Below are 23593 nucleotides of genomic sequence, written 5' to 3' on the forward strand. Positions count from 1 at the left end.
TGGTCTCACCAATGCCTTGTACAATTTTAACATTACATCCAAGCTTCTATACTCAATGCTCTGGTTTATAAAGGCTAGCATACCAAAAGCTTTCTTTACCACCCTATCTATATGAGATTCCACCTTCAAGGAACTATGCACGGTTATACCCAGATCCCTCTGTTCAACTGTATTCTTCAATTCCCTACCATTTACCATGTACGTCCTATTTTGATTTATCCTGCCAAGGTGTAGCACCTCACATTTATCAGCATTAAACTCCATCTGCCATCTTTCAAATGACCTAAATCACTCTGTAGACTTTGGAAATCCTTTTCATTATCCACAACACCCCCTATCTTGGTATCATCTGCATACTTACTAATCCAATTTACCACACCTTCATCCAGATCATTGATGTACATGACAAACAACAAAGGACCCAACACAGATCCCTGAGGCACCCCACTAGTCACCTGCCTCCAACCCGAAAAGCAGCCATCCACCATTACCCTCTGGCTTCTCCCATTCAGCCACTGTTGAATCCATCTTGCTATTCCTGCATTTATACCCAACAGTTGAACCTTCTTAACCAACCTTCCATGAGGAACCTTGTCAAAGGCCTTACTAAAGTCCATATAGACAACATCCACTGCTTTACCCTCGTCAATTTCCCTAGTAACCTCTTCAAAAAATTCAAGAAGATTAGTCAAACATGACCTTCCAGGCACAAATCCATGTTGACTGTTTCTAATCAGACCCTGTTTATCTAGATGCTTATATATATTATCTCTAAGTATCTTTTCCATTAATTTGCCCACCACTGAAGTCAAACTAACAGGTCTATAATTGCTAGGTTTACTCTTAGAACCCTTTTTAAACAATGGAACAACATGCGCAGTACGCCAATCCTCGGGGACTATTCCCGTTTCTAATGACATTTGAAATATTTCTGTCATAGCCCCGGCTATTTCTACACTAACTTTCCTCAATGTCCTAGGGAATATCCTGTCAGGACCTGAAGACTTATCCACTTTTATATTTTTCAAAAGTGTCAGTACTTCTTTTACTTTGAAACTCATAGTATCCATAGCTACTCTACTAGTTTCCCTTACCTCACATAATTCAATATCCTTCTCCTTGGTGAATACCGAAGAAAAAAAATTGTTCAATATCTCCCCCATCTCTTTTGGCTCTGCAGATAACTGTCCACTCTGTCTCTCCAATGGATCAATTTTATCCCTCGTTATCCTTTTGCTATTAATATAGCTGTAGAAACCTGTATATATTTAAAATATTGATTATCCTTCAATTTAAATGTTAATTTTAATTGTTGAAATGATAATAGTTTGCCCACTTCATACATATCCCCTACTTTCCTAATCCCCAGTCTATCCCATTGTTGATATGTGTTGTCGATGAGAGAAGGTTTGAATGCAGGGTTGTTCAATACAGGTGCACAACCTTTTATCCGAAAGCCTTGGGACCAGACACGTCGGATTTCGGACATTTTCGGATTTCCGAATGGAAGACTTTTAGCGTAGATTAGGTAGGTAGCGCGGGCGGCTTGAAAAGTCTGGAGCGGCTGCCTTCTCCCCGGAGACCGGGGAATCATTGTAAATCATTGCATAAATGTTAGTCAGTTAGTTTGGAGGGATTTTATGTGGTGGTGGTGGGGTGAAGGGGGAAACTTTAATTCTTAGTCCCCTACCTGGTCGGCGACTTCCAACATCGCGGAGCTGGGGGCTCCGTCCGGCCGCGGGCGGCGCCGGTTGGAGCTCCGACCCCGGAAACTCTACCCCTGGCCATCTTTGCCCCTGGCTGCGAGGCACTCCAAATCCAGCGCCACCCGCGGCCGGACGCCCGCAGTCCCAGCTCCGCGAATGTTGAGAGTCAGTGGCCACAGCGCTCCGGTTCTTACCGCATGGCGACCCGGTAAGGCATTGCCCGCTCCCAGCTGGTATCCCAACGCTGCGACGCCGCCGACTCCCAACAATCGCGGAGCTGGGGCTGCAGGCGTCCGGCCGCGGGCGGCGGTGGATTTGGAGCGCCTCGCAGCCAGGGGTAGAGTTGCCGGGGTCGGAGCTACAACCGGCGCCGCCCGCCGCCCGCAGCCCCAGCTGGGAGTTGGCGGCCACAGCGTTGCGGAGCTTACTGCACGGCGACCCGGTAAGGCATTGACCGCTCCCCGCCTCTCCGACCAGGTAGGGGATTAAGAATTAAAGTTTACCCCTTCACCCCCCTCCTCACATAAAAGCCCTCCAAACTAACTGACTAACATTTAAGCAATGATTTACAGATGTTTAAGTGTCTCCCGGTCTCCGGGGAGGGGGCAGCCGCTACAGTAGTACAGACCTGGGTTGACCGTGGGTCGTTTCGGGTCAAGTTTGGCGCCAAACGCGAGCTTTGGTGTGCAGACGACATCCTGGAAAAAATGGCCTGTTTTCGGAGATTTTCGGTTTCAGGAACTCCGGATAAAAGGTTGTGCACCTGTAGTGGGGTTAGTACTGATAAATTATTTAATTTCAAGGATACTTTTATTTGTTTCCAAATTCTTATTATATTGTGAATAATTGGGTTCTTCTTATATATTATACTATTCAATTTTATCGGTGAGAGCAGGATCGTTCCTATATCGTGCGGATAGCACTCCTCTTTCTCCATTCTTATCCACTCCAACTGCTGAGTGGAACTATCCAGCCAGTACATTATGTTCTTAATATGCACTGCCCAGTAGTAATACATAAAGTTAGGTAATGATAAACCCCCAACTTCTTTAGATTTGCACAAATGCTTTTGTTGAATTCTATGTGTTCTGTAGTCCCATATAAAATTAGTGATAGTGGAATCTAGTTTTTTGAAAAAATATTTTGGAATATATATTGGGATCGCTTGAAACAAATATATTAATTGTGGTAAGAAAGTCATTTTTATAGTGTTAATTCTACCTATCAATGAGAGCGGAAGCGTTTTCCAAAATTTAATCGTATCATTCAGTTTATTTAATAGTGGTATAAAATTGGCACTAAATAATGATTTGTGTCTTCTCGTAATTTGAATACCCAGATACTTGAATTTTTCTGTTGCAATTTTGAAGGGGAATTTTAGTAAGTGTCTCGAATCCTGTGGTTTTAAAGACATTATTTCGCTTTTATTCCAATTTATTCTATATCCCGAAAAAGAGCCGAATTCCTCAATTAGTGTTAATAAAGTGGGTATACTCGTTTGTGTATTAGTAATATATAAAAGGATATCATCAGCATATAATGACATTTTATTCTTTGAGTCCTTAGTGTTGTATCCGTGAATATTCGGGTGATTTCTAATCCTTTCGGCCAGCGGTTCTATCATAAGGGCAAATAGCAATGGTGATAAGGCACACTCTTGCCTATTACCCCTTGATAAGTAAAAATTTGGAGATAGCGTATTGTTAGTTAATATTCTTGCCGTAGGTCTATCGTAAAGTAGTTTAACCCATCTAATAAAATTCTCTCCCGTATTAAATTTTTGGAGTACCTTGTATAAATACTGCCATTCTACTTGATCAAATGCCTTCTCTGCATCCAGCGTGACAACTGAAATATCTTCATTATCCTCATTATGAGAGTACATTATATTGAAAAGCCTTCTCAAATTATTAAATAACCATATAAAACCATATAACCATATAACAATTACAGCACGGAAACAGGCCATCTCGGCCCTACAAGTCCATGCCGAACAATTTTTTTTCCCCTTAGTCCCACCTGCCTGCACTCGTACCATAACCCTCCATTCCCTTCTCATCCATATGCCTATCCAATTTATTTTTAAATGATACCAATGAACCTGCCTCCACCACTTCCACTGGGAGCTCATTCCACACCGCCACCACTCTCTGTGTAAAGAAGTTCCCCCTCATATTACCCCTAAACTTCTGTCCCTTAATTCTGAAGTCATGTCCTCTTGTTTGAATCTTCCCTATTCTCAAAGGGAAAAGCTTGTCCACATCAACTCTGTCTATCCCTCTCATATGATTATATGATTATCTTTTGGGTATAAATCCCGTTTGATCCGTATTTATTAAATTGTTAATAAAATTATTTAGCCTTCTAGCTAGAATCTTTGCTAAAATGTTCTGATCCGTATTTAGAAGTGAAATAGCTCTATAAGAACCCGGTTCATCTAAATCTTTATCTTTTTTTGGTATAAGCGTTATTGTTGCTTCTGCTAGGGTTTCTGGTAGTTTATTTTCAGTATAAGCCTGCGTGTATAAATTGAATAATCTTGGTACAATTGACTCCTGAAATCTTTTATAAAATTCATTACTAAAACCGTCTGGTCCTAGGGTCTTCCCATTTTTCACCTAAATGAACTGATTGTTGAAGCATAAACATTTATCTTGAATAACCTGAAATAGTTGAATGTCCTTGTACCCAGCTGCCCTGATTCTCCCTTAGGTAATACAGGGATTTCAATTTTTGTATTTAATGCTAATGCCCAGGTTTTAGAGTAGTTCACGGTATCTAGTGTGACCCCGCCATTGTTGGCCATTTAGCCAGGAAAAATTATGGGTAGTTTATTATCAGTGTGTTTTATTGTTCAATTTCTTTTTTTCTGCAGCTGTAATTGGGACTTAATCTTAATTTCCATTGGTGTAAGAGGAGGCCACATTTTCCTTGAATTGCTAGTATCTGGTTCTAGCCTGTACACATTGTGCATGGAAAGCCTAGTTCAACAGTTTCTGTTCATTTATTGAAAATACAGTGCATTCAGAAAGTATTCAGACCCCTTCTTTTCCCACATTTTGTTATGTTACAGCCTTATTCTAAAATTGATCTTTTTTTTTAATCATCAATCTACACACAATGCCCCATAATAAAAAAGTGTAAAAAGGTGTTTAGAAATTCTGCAAAATAATTCAGTATTCAGAGTATTCAGACCCTTTACTCAGTACTTTGTTGAGGCACCTTTGGCAGCGATTACAACCAAGTCTTCTTGGGTATGACGCTCCAAGCTTGGCACACCTGTATTTAGGTAATTTCTCCCATTCTTCTATGCAAATCCTCTCAAGCTCTGTCAGGTTGGATGTGGAGTGTCAATGCACAGCTATTTTCAGGTCCCTCCAGAGATGTTCAATCAGGTTCAAGTCCGGACTCTGGCTGGACCACTCAAGGACATTTATAGACTTGTCATGAAGCCACTCTTGCGTTGACTTGGCTGTGTGCTTTGGGTCATTGTCCTGTTGGAAGGTGAATCTTTGCCCCAGTCTGAGGTCCAGAATGCTCTGGAGCAGGTTTTCATCAAGGATCTCTCTGTACTTTGCTCCATTTATCTTTCTCTCGATCCAGACTAGTCCCCCAGTTCCTACCGCTGAAAAACATCCCACAGCATGATGCTGCCACCACCATGCTTCACTGTAAGTACGGGATTGGCCAGGCGATGAGTGATGCCTAGCTACCTCCAGACGTGACGCTTGGCATTCAGGCCAAAGAGTTCAATCTTGGTTTCATCAGACCAGAGCACCAGAGAAAACAATCCTTTTCACAAACTCCTAGCGAGCTGTCATGTGCCTTTAATTGAGGAGTAGCTTCCATCCGGCCTCTCTACCATAAAAGCCATATTGGTGGAGTGCCGCAGATATCGTTGACCTTCCGGAAGGTTCTCCTATCTCCACAGAGGAACTCTGGAGCTCTCTCAGAGTGGCCATCGGGTTCTTGGTCACCTCCCTGACCAAGGCCGTTCTCCCCGATTGCTCAGTTTGGCTGGGCGGCCAGCTCTATGAAGAGTCCTGGTGGTTCCAAAGTTCTTCCATTTAAGAATGACGGAGGCCACTGTGCTATTCAGGACCTGCAATGCTGCAGAAATTGTTTTTACCCTTACCCAGATCTGTGTCTCGACACAATCCTGCCTCGGAGGTCTACGGACAATTCCTGCATTGATGAGACTTTCCACAAGAGTGCCTCTGAAATGTCTTCTTTTTTTCTGAACTGTAACATTCCTCTACCATTGTGGACAATAACTTTGATTGCATCTCATGTATTTTCCATGTCTTTGCTCACACTGTTTCTCAGACAGATGAAATACAAGTTGCCCTGATCCTCATTATAATCCCACCGGCCTCTACATTTCAATAGACCATCCCCAGAAATTCTGTAAGCTTCAACTGTATTCCACCACTTGACACATATTTTGCTCCTTAATTTCAGAATGTTCATTCACAACTCTCTGGAGTTTCTTTCCATCCCTTTCAATCATTCCACACCTTATGGCATTTTGCATGTAGTTGTGGGAGATGTAACACCTGACTTATCACCTCTTCACTTTTCACTATCCAGGGACCCAACTTGTCCTTCCAGGTGAAGCAGCAACTCACAAGTACTTCCATCAATAGTGTTGCATTTGGTGTTCACCAAATGGTCTGCTCTATATTGGAGAAAACAATGGGTGACCCTGAGTTTCCAGTTGCCTGCCACTTTAATTGTCCATCCACTCCTAACTGTGACCTTCAGCAGTGTCACAATGAGACCCAATGAAAGTTTGAAGGACAGCACCTTGTCTTTGCAATCTTGCAGACTTGAGATCAAATTCTTCAACTTCAAGTAACTCTTTTTCAGTCTTTTGTCATAACTGCTGATTTCTGCTGTGTCCTCAATTTATGATTTTGGCTAAGTTTTATCTCCCTTTAATTTATCTAGCATGCCCCACAACTCTACTATTAGCAATCTAAAATGCCCCAATAACCTTTTTAACCTGTCTGAAGAAGGGTTTCGGCGCGAAACGTTGCCTATTTCCTTCGCTCCATAGATGCTGCCGCACCCACTGAGTTTCTCCAGCAATCATGCTTCAGAGAAAATGTTCTGTTATTTTCTTAAAATGAGCAAATGTAGTAAAGGCAGAGGAAAATAAAAATGTAGATGGAAATCTGAAATAAAATCAAAAAATGCTGGAAATACACATTGTCAGGCTGCATCTCTCTCCGTTACTGCTGCCTGATACACTAAGCATTTCCAGCATTTTCTGTTTTATTATGAATTTGCAGTGCCTGCACTTTTGTGTTTTTCAATCAGGTGAATTGTGTTCAGCAAATGCTATATATTTGACAGAGCCTCTGACTAGGCTGCAAAGAATTTGGGTCCAATCAATTTTTTTTAATTTCCACAAATATTTCAGTTGTCAGGAACCGGATGCAGTTATTTGTAGATGCAGGTCTTGTCCCTCGGTTTCAAATGTCCGACATGTATAGCCTATACATACAAACAAGAGTTGGTAGAACTCTGGGATGTATTAGCAGATGCTGTGGGGTTGCAGGCCTCTTCTGCCACACGGCAATATCGAATGGTAAAGTTAAGCTCCTGGTTTAACTACACGTTCCCTTGGTTGACCAATGTATTTCATAAAATATATTGCTTGGCAGCTGCATTTCTGGCATGCAAACTGTTTGGGGTACCTGTCATATCCTGGGGAGGACCTGTAGAAGGTTGGTGAGAAGGCTAATTTGTTGAAACTATCAGCTAAATTACCTACAGTTTGGTTAAGAAGGAACTGCTGATGCTGGAAAATCGAAGGTAGACAAAAGTGCTGGAGAAATTCAGCGGGAGCAGCAGCATCTATGGAACAAATTAGTAATAATCTTTCAAAACTCTTTAGATTCTGGAGTAGTTCCTGAAGATTGGCGGGTAGAAAACGTAACCCCACTTTTTAAGAAGGGAGGGAGAGAGAAAATGGGGAATTACAGACCAGTTAGTCTAACATCGGTAGTGGGGAAACTGCTAGAGTCAGTTATTAAAGATGGGATAGCAGCACATTTGGAAAGTGGTGAAATCATTGGACAAAGTCAGCATGGATTTACGAAAGGTAAATCATGTCTGACGAATCTTATAGAATTTTTCGAGGATGTAACTAGTAGCGTGGATAGGGGAGAACCAGTGGATGTGGTGTATCTGGACTTCCAGAAGGCTTTCGACAAGGTCCCACATAAGAGATTAGTATACAAACATAAAACACACGGCATTGGGGGTTCAGTATTGATGTGGATAGAGAACTGGCTGGCAAACAGGAAGCAAAGAGTAGGAGTAAACGGGTCCTTTTCACAATGGCAGGCAGTGACTAGTGGGGTACCGCAAGGCTCAGTGCTGGGACCCCAGCTATTTACAATATATATTAATGATCTGGATGAGGGAATTGAAGACAATATCTCCAAGTTTGCGGATGACACTAAGCTGGGGGGCAGTGTTAGCTGTGAGGAGGATGCTAGGAGACTGCAAGGTGACTTGGATAGGCTGGGTGAGTGGGCAAATGTTTGGCAGATGCAGTATAATGTGGATAAATGTGAGGTTATCCATTTTGGTGGCAAAAACGGGAAAGCAGACTAATATCTAAATGGTGGCCGATTGGGAAAGGGGGAGATGCAGCGAGACCTGGGTGTCATGGTACACCAGTCATTGAAGGTAGGCATGCAGGTGCAGCAGGCAGTAAAGAAAGTGAATGGTATGTTAGCTTTCATTGCAAAAGGATATGAGTATAGGATCAGGGAGGATATACTGCAGTTGTACAGGGTCTTGGTGAGACCATACCTGGAGTATTGCGTACAGTTTTGGTCTCCAAATCTGAGGAAGGACATTATTGCCATAGAGGGAGTGCAGAGACGGTTCACCAGACTGATTCCTGGGATGTCGGGACTGTCTTATGAAGAAAGACTGGATAGACTTGGTTTATACTCTCTAGAATTTAGGAGATTGAGAGTGGATCTTATAGAAACTTACAAAATTCTTAAGGGGTTGGACAGGCTAGATGCAGGAAGATTGATGTTCCCGATGTTAGGGAAGTCCAGGACAAGGGGTCACAGCTTAAGGATAAGGGGGAAATCCTTTAAAACCGAGATGAGAAGAACTTTTTTCACACAGAGTGGTGAATCTCTGGAACTCTCTGCCACAGAGGGTAGTTGAGGCCAGTTCATTGGCTATATTTAAGAGGGAGTTAGATGTGGCCCTTGTGGCTAAGGGGATCAGAGGGTATGGAGAGAAGGCAGGTACGGGATACTGAGTTGGATGATCAGCCATGATCATATTGAATGGCGGTGCAGGCTCGAAGGGCCGAAGGGCCTACTCCTGCACCTAATTTCTATGTTTCTATGTTTCTAACAAAGGAAATAGGCAAAGTTTTGGGCCGAAACCCTTCTGCGTTTTTTATTACATGGATGCAAAGAATATTTTTAAAAAAGGTAATAACCAGCTCAATTCAGAACTTTGCCAAGCAACACCTTCGTTTTAAAATAATGAATCCCAGATCTCCATTATTCCCAGGAGAGCTAAGTAGAACCAGCTTTGCTTTATCCACAATAGAAAACCTATTACCTGTTCAATCTTTGTTTACTGGCTGAAATAACTTCAACTACAGTAAGGTGTTAATTAGTTAAGATTTCACAATATAATTTTTTTTCTATAATAATTGTCCAAATTCTATCTTTTTTCAGTACACAAGATAAGATCTCAAATAAAATAACTATGGAACGAATGGCTGTTCTGGTGCAGAGAGACAATAGTTGGTTCTTCTATTATGATCATCAGGCGGCACATTATTTTATCTGTAAACTATGTATGCCTCTAATAGTCCGTGATGTTGACTACTCTGTAGCTTGTTATCTTAAAGGAGCTTTCGCGGTAATCACAGTAAGTATTTGAATACAATACTGCAAATTTGTCTTTTTTAAATTTTATAACTGAAGTTGCCATAGATTTTTAAGGTTATTGACCACCATCCTAAAACTTGATGCTCAACCGAGACAGATGTTCCAGTTGCTTGGTATGAAACTAGAACAACACCCCGTCAATCAAATGAGATAACGTGGGATTAGCATGGAGGATCTTTTAGAAAACATGCACTCTCATGTGTTGGAAACGCATTGGGTGGCCTTTGTAGAGTTCATGGCTATTCTCAATTTGGCTCATGTCCAGCAAAGATGATAAGATAATTTATTATGGTGGACGTAGAAAAGATATTGCCACCTGTGTGGGAGACCAAAACTAGGGCTCATGACCAGGAGGGATTTCAGAAGAAACCTCTTTATAGAAACATAGAAAAATAGGTGCAGGAGTAGGCCATTCGGCCCTTCGAGCCAGCAACGCCATTCAATATGATCATGTCTGATCATCTAAAATCAGTACCCAGTTCCTGCTTTTTCCCCATATCCCTTGATTCCTTTAGCGCTAAGAGCTAAATCTAAACATCCAGTGAATTGGCCTCCACTGCCTTCTGTAGCAGAGAATTCCACATATTCACAATTCTCTGGGTGAAAATGTTTTTCCTCTTCTCAGTCCTAAATGGCCTACTCCTTATTCTTCAACTGTGACCCCTGGTTCTGGACTCCCCCAACACTCGGGAACATTTTTTCTGCATCTAGCCTGTCCAATCCTTTAAGAATTTTACATGTTTCTATAAAATCTCCACTCATCCTTCTAAATATCAGTGAATACAAGCCCAGTCAACCCATTCTTTCATCATATGTCAGTCCTGCCATCCCAGGAATTAACCTGGTGAACCTACACTGCACACCTTCAGTAACAATAATGTTCTTCCTCAAATTAGGAGACCAAAATTGCACACAATTCTCCAGCTGTGCTCTCACCAGGCCCCTAAACTTAAATCCTCTCACAATGAAGGCCAACATGCCATTAGCTTTCTTCGCTGCCTGCTATACCTGCATGCTTACTTTTAGTGACTGGTGCACAAGCACACCCAGGTCTCGTTGCACCTCCCCTAAGATAATAATACACCATTCAGATAATAATCTGCCTTCCTGTTCTTGCCACCAAAGTGGATAACCTCACATTTATCCACATTATACTGCATCTGTCTCTGAGGATCCTCCAGTGCTTCTACGCAGCGGTGGTGGAAAGCATCTTGTCTGGGAATATTACCATCTGGTTTGGGAATTGCTCTGCCAAGGACAAGAGGCTCTGCAGAGAGTAGTGCGTTCAGCCGAACGCACTATGGGAACTTCACTTGCCCCCCTGCAGGAACTATACATCAGGAGGTGCAACTCCAGAGCCAACAATATCATGAGAGACCCCTTCCACCCCTGCAACGGACTGTTCCAGCTGCTATGGTCAGGCAAACGCCTCCGTTGCCAAGCGGTGAAAACGGAGAGGTTGAGAAGGAGTTTCTTCCCAGAGGCTATTCGGTCTGCAAAAGCCTATCTCACCAGGGACTAACTCTAATGAACATGAATTATGTAAAATAATATGTGTGTTTATGATTGTGTTTATAGTTTGTTTGGTTGTTTGTCTTTTTGCACAAAAGTCCGCGAGCATTGCCACTTTCATTTCACTGCACATCTCGTATGTGTATGTGACAAATAAACCTGACTTGACTTGACTTGACTTGACTTGCCATGCATCTGTCAACTCACCCAACCTATCCAAGTCACGCGGCAACCTCATAGCATCCTCCTGGCAGCTCACACTGCCACCCAGCTTTGTTCAATCCGCAAACTTGGAGATGTTACATTTAATTCCCTCATCTAAATCGTTAATATATGTTGTAAATAACTGGGGTCTCAGCACCGATCGTTGCAGCACCCCACTAGTCACTGCCTGCCATTCTGAAAAGGGCCCGTTAATTCCTACTCTTTGCTTCCTGTCTGCCAATCAGTTCTCTATCCATGTCAATACCTTACCCCCTACTCCCGATATAAGGCTAACTGGTCTATAATTCCCCGTTTTCTCTCTCCCTCCTTTCTTAAAAAGTGGAGTTACGTTAGCTACCCTCCAGCCCACTGCAACTGATCCAGAGTCTATAAAACATAGGAAAATTATCACAAAGAATACTGGGAATGTAGAAAAAACAAAAATCATAGATGCATTTAAGAGAAAAGTACGTTTACAAAATGGAGAACAGGATAGGCAGATATTTTGATGGGGATTGCTGAAGTGGAAGGAAACTGATATGTTAGCATTTATTTCGAAAGGACTAGAACACAAAAACAGGAATGTAATGCTGAGGCTTTATAAGGTGCTGGCCAGGCTGTTTTTGGAGTATGGTGAGCAATTTTGGGCCCCATATCTGAGAAAGGATATGCTGGTGCTGGAGAGGGTCCAGAGGAGGTTTACGAGAATGATCCCAGGATCCAAGGAGAGATAGCTGAAAGGATAGAAAATTGGCTCCATGGAAGGAAGCAGAGGGTGATGGTGGAAGGTAGCTTCTCAGACTGGAGGCCTGTGACTAGTGGTGTGCCTCAGGGTTCAGTGCTGGGCCCATTACTGTTTGTCACCTACATCAATGATTTGGATGAAAACACACAGAGCAAGATTAGCAAGTTTGCTGATGATACAAAAGTGGGTGGTTTTGCAGATCATGAGGATGGTTGTGAAAGATTGCAGCAAGATCTGGATCCATTGGCCAGGTGGACTGAGGAATGGTTGATGGAATTTAATACAGAGAAGTGTGAGGTGTTGCATTTTGGGTCGTCTAACAAGGGCAGGACCTACGCAGTAAATGGTAGGCCTCTGGGGAGTGTTGTATAGAGGAGGGATCTATGAATGCAGGTGCATGGTTCCTTGAAGGTCGAGTTGCAGGTAGATAAGGTGGTCAAAAGGCTTTTGGCACATTGGCCTTCATCAGTCAGAGTATTGAATATAGAAGTTGGGAGGTCATGTTGCAATAGTATAAGATGTTGTTGAGACCGCATTTAGAATACTATGTTCAGTTCTTGGCACCATGTTATAAGAAAGATATTGTCAAGCATGAAAGGGTTCAGAGGAGATGTACGAGGATGTTGCCAGGTCTAGAGGGTGTGAGCTAAAGGGAGAGGTTGAGAAGGCTGGGTCTCCATTCCTTGGGGCGCAGGAGGATAAGGGGTGATCTTATGGAGGTATACAAAATCATAAGAGGAATAGATCGGGTAGATGCACAGAGTCACTTGCCCAGAGTAGGGGAATTGAGGACCATAATTTCAAGGGGAAAGGGAAAAGATTTAATAAGAATCTGAGGGGTAATTTTTTCACACAGAGGGTGGTGGGTGTATGGAACAAGCTGCCAGATGAGATAGTTGAGGCTGGGACTATCCTAACATTTAAGAAACAGTTAGACAGGTACATGGATAGGGCAGGTTTGGAGGGATATCGACCAAGTGTAGTCAGGAGGGACATGTTGGCCAGTGTGGGCAAGTTGGGCAGAATGGCCTGTTTCCACACTGTATCACTATGACTCTATGAGTTGGTAAACCTCTATTCAATGGAGTTTAGAAGGATGAGGAGGGATCTCATTGAAACTTACCGAATAGTGAAAGGCTTGGATAGAGTGAATGTGAAAAGGATGTTTCCACTAGTGGGATAGTCTAGGACCGGAGGCCATACCCTCAGAATAAAAGGACGTTTGTTTCGGAAGGAGATGAGGAGGAATTTCTTTAGTCAGAGGGTGGTGAAACTGTGGAGGGCAAGTCAATGGATATTTTTAAGGTAGAGATATATAGATTCTTGATTAGTACGGGTGTCAGGGGTTATGGGGAGAAGGCAGAAGGATGAGAGGGAGAGATAGATCAGCCATGATTGAATGGCGGAGAAGACTTGGTGGTCCGTTTGGCCTAATTCTGCTCCAATTACTTATGAACTTATGATATGGAACATTAATGATGAGAGGGATAGACAGAGTTGACGTGGATAAGCTTTTCCCATTGAGAGTAGGGAAGATTCAAACAAGAGGACATGATTTCTGAATTCAGGGACAGAAGTTTAGGGGTAACATGAGGGGGGACTTCATTACTCAGAGAGTGGTAGCTGTGTGGAATGAGCTTCCAGTGGAAATGGTGGAGGTAGGTTCGATTTTATCATTTAAAAATAAATTGGATAGGTATATGGATGGGAAAGGAATGGAGGGTTATGGTCTGAATGCAGGTAGATGGGACTAGGGGAAATTAAGTGTTCGGCACGTACTTTTAGGGCCAAGATGGCCTGTTTCTGTGCTATGATTGTTATATGGTTATATGGTTGTTAATGTCTTCATGAACAAGTTGTATGAAAACAAGTTGAAAAAGCTGTTTGGTCTATAATACTAATGCCAATCAAAAGCTGTTCAGTGGTGCGGGTTGATGCATTGTGAAAGTCCTTAGGTAAAATTTCAACCTGATTCAAATACTTCTATTTGGACCCCATGGCTAAACTGATGGTTTGCTTCTTAGTAATTATTATTTATTAAGTGGTAGTTAAATGTAAGCATTTGAAAAAAAATCCCCAAACTACTCATTTAAATAACACATAAATGCCAGAAATAATCACCAATGCATTTTAAGATAGACCTTCTTTGTGTAAATCTTAAATAATATCAGTATGTCTGCTTTTCATTTGTCAAGATGTGCTTAATTTCACTCATATTATTGATATTTCATAGAAACAGCTCCATGATATTGAAATATTTCTGAAGACAAGGATAGTAAATTTTAAAGGTATCGGTGGTATACGTAAAAGGTGAGGCAGAATGATCATTAGTAGCTTCTTTTATTGTTAACTGTGATCCACCATTACAGTATTCTAATAGTGTATATTTAGATATTACTAGATTAAGTGGGACCCATCGGGTACCAGCATCACATGGGAGGGCTGGTCCCCCAACGCAATATTCCACCTCTCCACAAATTCCAATATTGGTGTCCAGTGGGGGGGGTCTTTCTGGAGCGCTAGTATGGATGTTGTGGGCTGAAGGGACTGGTTTCCAGAGGGCTAGTATGGACATTGTGGGCCAAATGGATTTTTGAACTGGCAGCTCAGTCACTCAAGCCTGTTGTGCTGGCAGCTCACTCACTCATGGCTGGTGGGCTGGCAGTTGACACGGCAATTCCTTGAAATTCCATTTCAAGCAGGGTGTAAAGCCACCAAATTCAAGTGCAATTTCATACAATTTCAAGCAGAGTGCAAGGCCACTAAAAACAGCGAGTCATGACCTCTCCCTCCTCCATCTTACAGAGACTGAGCCATGCCCACATTCATGGGATTTATAGTCCATCCCCCTCCCACCAGAAGGGGCATGGCCTTCATGGCGTGATTGACAAGAAAGAGAATCTCAACATTTTTTAAACACTAATAACTCTTTTATTTTTCGTCGATGAGAAAAATCCTCAGCACCTGATGAGCGGAGGGGGACTGAGTAAGATGGCCAAAAATCACAGCCGTACGTGGTAGCAATTTTTCTAAAATCAATATAAAGCGCAAACAGGAAGTGTTCAAGATTAGACTTTTATTATATAGAGGCAAGGCAACTTTAATTAAGCAAGGCAACTTTAATTAAGCAAGGCAACTTTAATTAGGCAAGGCAACTTTAATTAGGCAAGGCAACTTTAATTAGGCAAGGCAACTTTAATTAGGCAAGGCAACTTTAATTAGGCAAGGCAACTTTAATTAGGCAAGGCAACTTTAATTAGGCAAGGCAACTTTAATTAGGCAATGCAGCTTTAGCATTTCCAAACCAAAGGCAACACAGCTTTAGCATTTCCAAACTAAAGGCAACACAGCGTTAGCATTTCCAAACCAAAGGCAACACAGCTTTAGTATTTCCAAACCAAAGGCAACACAGCTTTAGCATTTCCAAACTATATTTTCAAACCACATTAAGGGCACTGACAGGTCAGTAAAACCACTCACAGTTTAGTATACATATGTTCAGTGTTATTCACAGCTCAGACTGAGAGGCGTGACCCTCTCGCTCCCCCATCTTGCAGAGACTGACTGAGGCACTCAACACTTCCGGGTTTTATAGTCCCTCCGGAAGGGGCGTGTCCTTCAGGAGAGAGAATCTCCACATTTTTTAAACACTAATAACTCTTTTATCTTTCATCGATGAGAAAAATCCTCTTGTCCTGCGCAGCGGAGGGGGACTCTGAGTAAGATGGCCAAAAATCACAGCCCTAAGTGGCAGCATTTAAAAAAATAAATCAATATACAGAACAACAGGAAGTGGTCAAGATCAAACTTTTAGTAATATAGATATTCGTGTGTCTGCTGTTGAAGATGGATATATATACATAACATAAATTATCTATCGAAGGAAATAGGCTGTGATTATAACATGACCTTTATATTCATTTCTAAAGTGACTGCCAGGTATTGAATTGCACAATTTCGTTACACAAACATTGCCTTTCAACCCTGCTATGCTATTCAATATAATTGTGAATAATTATCTTTCCTGTTACTATATTCCTGCACCCACCCTTGAATTATTTTGCAAATGTATTTGATAATTCCGGTATTTATTTCCCTTAATCCGTTCAGTGAAAACACCGACTAGAATACTTTAAATCATCCTTTATTTCACCATGGTGACCAGGTTTCTCTGTACTGCCCTGGGAAGCTCTCCCAGTGGATCACGGAGAAACACATGTGTTCAAACAAAGGAATTAGCATATATATATGGTTGGTACAATGGGAGGTAACTTTACAATGGGCAGTAATTCCAGACCAATAACTACAGTATCGCATGATTATATAGGCAGGGACAATCTTTCTACCCAATTACAATCATGTACTGTATAATACATCTTAGCCAATCACAATAGCATTGAACATCACATGTTTTCCAAAAAAATGATGTCAAAGGAAAGTGAAACTTAACTTCTAACTTCAATCAGACCTTGATCCTCAAAAACAGAATACTTAACCCTTTAATCCTAGAGTATCCCCAGTTCTGCATATTCTCATTCCTCCCTTTTATCATTCCATGATAACTTCCCATGTTCCTACTTATTTCTATCCTTCCCAGTCATTCAAACTCTTCCTGCACACTATCAACATACTCAGTCTTTCTTCATCACGTACTTCATCCTGTCTTAACAATAACATTCTCGGAGCACCTATGCCTTCCAGTGCTGTCTGCATTCTCCCCAATACACATTTTACAACTGCTAATCCTACAAAATACAAATAATCGCAATAGCTAGGTACATAACCATGTTGATTAGCCAGTCTGACCAGCTTCCGAACCCCAATTACCTCAGTCACTTGCTACCTTCATGTTATCCAACTGTTCTCTTATTAGCACCGCCATTCAATATAATCATAGCTGATCATCCACAATCAGTACCCTGTTCCTGCTTCTAGCCCTTAACAATCCTATATGCTTCAATAAGGTTCCCTATCATCCTTTCAAACTCCATATTATACAAGCCCAGCTCTCCCAAACTGCACACAGTACTCCCGGTGTGGTCTCACTAGGGCCCTGTACAACTACAGAAGGACCTCCTTGCTCCTAAACTTAAATCCTCCCACAATGAAGGCCAACATGCCATTAGCTTTCTTCACTGCCTGCTGTACCTGCATGCTTACTTTCAGTGACTGATGTACAATCACACCCAGGTCTCATTGCACCTCCCCTTTTCCTAATCTGACACCATTCAGATAATAATCTGCCTTCCTGTTCTTGCTACCAAAGTGAATAACCTCACATTTATCTACATTATGTTGTTTAAGAAGGAACTGCAGATGCTGGAAAATCGAAGGTACACAAAAATGCTGGAGAAACTCAGCGGGTGTAGCAGCATCGAAGGAAATAGGCAAAGTTTCGGGCCGAAACCCTTCTTCAGACTGATGGGGGGTGGGGGGGGGAGAAGGAAGGAAAAGGGAGGAGGAGGAGCCCGAAGACTGAGGGATGGGAGGAGACAGCCCGAGGGCTGAGGAAGGGGAGGGGACAGCAAGGACTAACAAAATTGGGAGAATTCAATGTTCATGCCCCCAGGATGCAGACTCCCCAAGCGGAATATGAGGTGCTGTTCCTCCAATTTCCGGTGTTGCTCGCTCTGGCCATGGAGGAGACCAAGGACAGAGAGGTTGGATACAGAGTGGGAGGGGGAGTTGCAGTGCTGAGCCACCGGGAGGTCAGGTTGGTTATTGCGGACCGAAGGAGGTGTTCGGCGAAATGATCGCCCAACCTCCGCTTGGTCTCACCGATATAGATCTGCTGACATCTAGGGCAGCGGATGCAATAAATGAGGTTGGAGGAGATGCAGGTGAACCTCTGTCGCACCTGGAACGACTGCTTGGATCCTTGAATGGTGTCGAGGGGGGATGTAAAGGGACAGGTGTTGCATTTCTTGCAGTTGCAACGGAAAGTGCCCAGGGAGGGGGTGGTACGGGAGGGAAAGGAAGACTTGACAAGGGAGTTACAGAGGGAGCGGTCTTTGCGGAACGCAAACATGGGGGGAGATGGGAAGATGTGGCGAGTGGTAGGGGTCACGCTGGAGGTGGCGAAACTGACGGAGGATTATTTGTTTTCTGTGACGGCTGGTGGGGTGAAAGGTGAGGACTAGGGGGACTCTTGTTGCGAGTGGGGGGATGGGGGGAGAGAGCAGTGTTGCGGGGTATGGAAGAGACCCTGGTGCGAGCCTCATCTATGGTGGAGGAGGGGAACCCCTGTTCCCTGAAGAATGAGGACATTTCAGATGCCCTGGTGTGGAACGCCTCATCCTGGGAGCAGATGCGGCGAGGGCGGAGGAATTGGGAGTAGGGGATGGAGTCCTTACAGGAAGCAGGGTGGGAAGACATGTAGTCCAGATAGCCATGGGAGTCAGTGGGTTTAAAGTGGCTATCGGTCAGAAGTCTATCACCTGCAATGGAGATAGTGAGGTCAAGGAATGGTAGGGAAGTGTCGGTATAGGTCCAGGTGTATTTGAGTGCCGGATGGAAGTTAGTGGTGAAGTGGACGAAGTCAGTCTGTTGTGTGTGGGTGCAGTAGGTGGCACCAAAGCAGTCGTCAATGTAGCAGAGGTGGAGGTCAGGGATGGGGCCCTGGTATGTATTGAACAAGGATTGCTCGACGTAACCGACAAAGAGGCAGGCATAGCTGGGGCCCATGCGTGTGCCCGAACTGGGGCTCCACGAACATGGCCGCCACAGCGCACCCGACTCATCCCGTTGCCTTATCGGACGGGCCGCGCCCCACCGACCATCCACCCACCGGGACCTCCCACGCATTGCCCGCAGACCCCGACTCAACTGCCCATGGACTCACATCATCGGGTCCGTTGACCCTCGCCACTGCACCTCCCTCCAGCAGCCCACAGGCGTCGCCTTACCTGGAGCCTGGACTCAGCACTGGGCCTGAAGCCTTCACGCTGCTAACTCCCACTCTCCTGGGTTTGACTCCACTGGGTCCTAGTGCTAGTCTGCTCAGCCTGGTTAACAGTAGTGGCAGTTCCACTGAGTCTTCCCCATCCCCCTATAACTTTGTGACCCCTGCTCTTCCCCACCCACACTACAGCCCTCTCACCCCCCCCCCCCCTGACCACCCCACCACCCCCCCACCACCCACCCACCATCCCCCCACCAGACATCACCTCGTCGTCCCAGTCCACCCACCTGGCTTCCTCCGGCCCCAACCCCCATCCCTGCCGGTTGTTCATCATCCCACCCCGCCCTCCCCCTCTCCGACACCGAACGGTCAGTCCTCAGCAGAGGTCTTACCTTTGTCCCCCTCCATCCCCACCTCAATGAATTCCCCGCCCACCATGACTTTGAGCTCTTCTACCGTCGCCTCCGCCTCACAACGTTCTTCCATGGGAAGGAGTCCTTGCCCCCCATTGATGACCCCTTTTCCCGTCTCCAACGCACCCCCTCCTCGTGGAAACCCCCTCGTGGCCCTCCGGCTTTAGAACTCTTCATCCAAAACTGCCGTCGCGACATCAACCGCCTCAACTTCTCCACTCCCCTGTCTCACTCCAATCTCTCCCCCCCCCTGAACGTACTGCCATCGACTCAATCCGCAACAACCCAGATTGGGTTATCAAACCCGCCGACAAGGGAGGTGCCGTGATAGTCTGGCGCGCTGATGCATGAGCAGATAGAGGCCATATGAGCAGATAACATTCCTACGTGCTGTGAGACTATGAACTTATCTCTTCTGCAGTAATAGAGATCTGCTTCTTCCCACTTACACCACTTTGTCAGAGTGGAGTTATCAGGTTGCTCAGGGAACTGACCATGGGAAAAAAAAGATGAAGACAGTAGGGAACTATGTGGCTGGGTCAGCTGGTCATCTCTGGAACTGGAGGTTCAAATGGTGTCAGTACAATTCTGCCCGCCTCCTGAGGAGTTATGCGACATACCGGTTTCTATAGGTTGAAATCCCTTCCTAACAAAGTCACCAATTCACTTCCCAGCATTAATATTTTGGCAGCCCAACTGCACCATAATCAACGACCCCATACTGACCCTTCAGTTTGCTTTAGGAGCAAAAGTTTTTGGGCCACCTCCCTTGACTCTGTCCAGGGACCCCAACAGTCCTTTCAGGTTAGGCAGAGGTTCACTTGCACCTCCTCCAACCTCATCCGCTGTATCCATGGTTCAGGATGTGGACTCTTATACATTGGCGAGACCAAACGCAGAATTGGGCAATCGTTTCGCAGAACACCTTCGCTCAGTCTGCCTGGACCTATCTGACCTTCCGATGGCTAAACACTTTAATTCTCCTCCCATTCCCACACTGACCTTTCTGTCCTAGGTCTCCTCCATTGTCAGAGTGAGGCTAAACACAAATTCGAGGAACAGCGTCTCATTTTTCGCTTGGGCAGCTTACAGCCCAGTGGTATGACTATTAATTTCTCTAATATAAAGTAACCACAGCATTCCCTCTCTTTATCCCTCCCCCACCCAAGTCGCACCAGCTTCCCGTTTTCACCCAACAAACAGCTACCAATGGCCGGTTGATCATCGTAATGTTTTTGCATATCTTTCATTCATTGTTCTTTATCTCTCTACATCATCATCATCTATATCTCTCGTTTCCCTTTCCCCTGAATATCACCCATTCCTTCTCTCCTGAGATGCTGCCTGTCCTGCTGAGTTACTTTGTGTCTATCATATTTCCAGTAATTGTATATTTGTCTCCAAACATTTTAGTTATAAATGAATGACTTTGTGCCAAATCAGCAAAAGAATAACACATTTAATTGTCTCCTTGGATGAATGGAGATTCACAAATATGTTTAATTATATGTCTGCCTAGCAATATTAGGGAACTCGTTATTAATAGACATTTCTCCTACATTGGAGATAATTTGATCCATTGAATATTAATTCCATTCCCTTTTGTTATGTTTGTACATACACAAAAATGCTGGTGAAACTCAGCAGGTGCAGCAGCATCTATGGAGCGAAGGAAATAGGCACGTTTCAGGCCGAAACCCTTCTTTGTACCATGGGCCGCGGAACTGGCGGGGCTGGGGGGGTTGCAGCCCCCCCACTTTTTGGCTAGACATGCTTCAATGTCTCTAGCTTTGGACGAGGCACTGCTGAGAAACCTGGTCATGGTTGTTGGAGAGACAGGGCGGAGGGAGATGCGGACGGGGAGACCGGGCTGCCGAGTGTTTGCCGAGCTGGTGAGTTGCTCGCTGCTGCTCCGGCCATGGAGCAGCCTCAGTCCAAGAGTCCCAGGCCGTCGGAGGTGTCGGAATAACACAATAACATGTCATCCAAATAAGCCATTATCAAATGGCCTTGAGTTCTTAACAATGCTAAGATTGGTTTCAGCAGTTCTGTAAACAATCTAGGAGCTGAAGTTTAACACATTAGGCAATGCATTGAATTGCCACAATTGAGTCATCCAGACAAATTTGAAATATCTACGATCTTTATCTTGGAGATGTATGCTTGCCATATAGCATTCTGTTGAAATTAATTGCAAAGCATTAGTAAAATCTCAATTTTGAAATGTTTATACTGAACAAAAGGTTTGAGATATGTGAGGTTTTTTATGTTGTTTCTCTATTACCCCTTTTTTACTCAGAATATTAATTTCTATTTGAATTTTTCTAATCTCTTCTTTAGAGAAAATTGAATACTTTTTGGAATATGTTGAGTAGGGGATTTTCATTCTGTTAAAATTCAATTCTAAACCTCATTATACTGCACAATATATATGCATCAGATGTTATTAGTTTCCATTCTTTTAAAAAGAATTGTAACCTACCCCCAATTTATAAGTAGGACACATCTGATATGTTTCTTTCAGAACCAGAACCACCTACCTCAGGGTTTACTGATATCACTTTTTGTACCTTGCCCCTTGTGGGAATACCATGTCCTCCACTTCCTGGGGTTGTATTCGGTTCCCCTTCGGTATGGATATTGCCTTTTAGCTGTGCTGCCAAACATCGGTGGCTTCATCATCCCGATGGTTATTGATTCTTCGTTGAGAAGCTTCAGTTTTTTGGCAAGCACCACTCCAAAGAGTAAGTGTGGCAATTATATATTAGATGGTTTACAAAGCCCTGCAAACTTAGGATGTATGTTAGGTCTTATCACAGACTTACTCCAAAATGTGCATTACACATCATTCCCATCACATCCTGTTGTGACGTCGTCATATTTCCTTCTTCCAGATCTCTGGCAATGCCTTAATGCTTGACCCCATTAATTTTAATACCCGCTGTAATCTCATTTCTTGAGCTCTTACTGCAGTGCCCATATAATTCCACAATTCTTTGTTAACAGCTGGAATTCCTAACCGAGCACAGTTCTGCGGGATTTTATATTTGTTCACAATTTCATCCACCGTTGGTCTTCCAACTGATGGGAAAGCAGGTAATTTATACTCTCTGCTATCAGAGGTTGTCCCTTGTTTTGGGGACCAGAGAACCTTTGGGCCAGCCCTGGCACTTTTCTGTTTTGCAATGGCTCTGGTCCTCAACTGATTCGTTATCAGAGTATTCTGGATATTCCTCCTCATAATGGGTTTCACCTGGATTTTCATATCAGGTATTACATGCGATGGCTCTATGATATGCCTACGCTTTTTGTCCCTCTTTGGGGTACATCAAGCTCTTCCATTGAGCTGTATATTGGCAGCCCACTTTTGGGTGCTGCTCCATATTCTGGGTCTCCTGTAGACCAACGCCTGTATTATCTTTCAGACATTTCTGGTGCTGCCTCCCTGTCAGGTCAGCCCATATATTCATCTTTACCAGCAGGCATTTCAGTCGCTGGCTCAAAACTGGACCAACGTTTCCCAGAACCTCTTCTGGATGTTCCATGCGGTTGCTCTTTAAGCCCAAGTCTTTTATACTCCTTCTGGAGTTTGTTTTACCCATGAGGAATTCCAGTTTATAAATTCTATAGTTCAGACTCCTCCAAGTCTTCCAGGCCTGTTATTTCTTTATGGCCTTGCTCCCTATGGGAGTTTCAACGGGAGTTGCAACGGGACTTTTCCCCTCCCGTGTAAAATAGTTATTTCTTTACAATCGACTTTAAGTCGAGCGCCCACTACTCTCAGACACTTTGTCTTATTGAGTGCTTACTGCGGTGCGCTTACTATCCTTCTCCCACCTTTCTCCATACATAAGACTTGCATGTGTCTCTGCACGCAGTCTCCGGAGAAAAGCAGCCTGAAAGTAAAAGTAGAAAATACTTACATTCAGGTTTTCATTCACTCACCGCAATGCGTCTGACGAGATGACGTGCATGCGCCTGGACGGCCTTCTTCACATAGTCACGTGACTCCGAAGTAAAATGTATATTTCTAATGCATTTTAGATTTCTCGAAGGTTTTACTTAAAAAAAAAATAAAGTTTCCACAAACATATACCCCCTTTATTAATGTCGTGGTTTGATGATACTAGATTCAAATCAAAATGAAATATATGTCAAAAGGAGAACGC

The 23593-nt window shown here is 43.7% G+C and overlaps 1 protein-coding gene across 1 annotated transcript in view; it reads left to right on the top strand.

Annotated features, from left to right (window-relative positions):
* The window catches only part of LOC129697008 (uncharacterized), a 52205-nt gene that overhangs the window by 22094 nt on the left and 6518 nt on the right, over nt 1-23593 (top strand). The window contains exons 6-7 of the mRNA XM_055635192.1: nt 9434-9629; nt 14344-14420. Coding sequence (XP_055491167.1) covers nt 9434-9629; nt 14344-14420 — 273 coding nt within the window. The remainder of the gene's footprint in view (nt 1-9433; nt 9630-14343; nt 14421-23593) is intronic.

Source organism: Leucoraja erinacea, chromosome 5, assembly GCF_028641065.1.
Source record: "Leucoraja erinacea ecotype New England chromosome 5, Leri_hhj_1, whole genome shotgun sequence".
Taxonomy (NCBI): Eukaryota; Metazoa; Chordata; class Chondrichthyes; order Rajiformes; family Rajidae; genus Leucoraja; species Leucoraja erinaceus.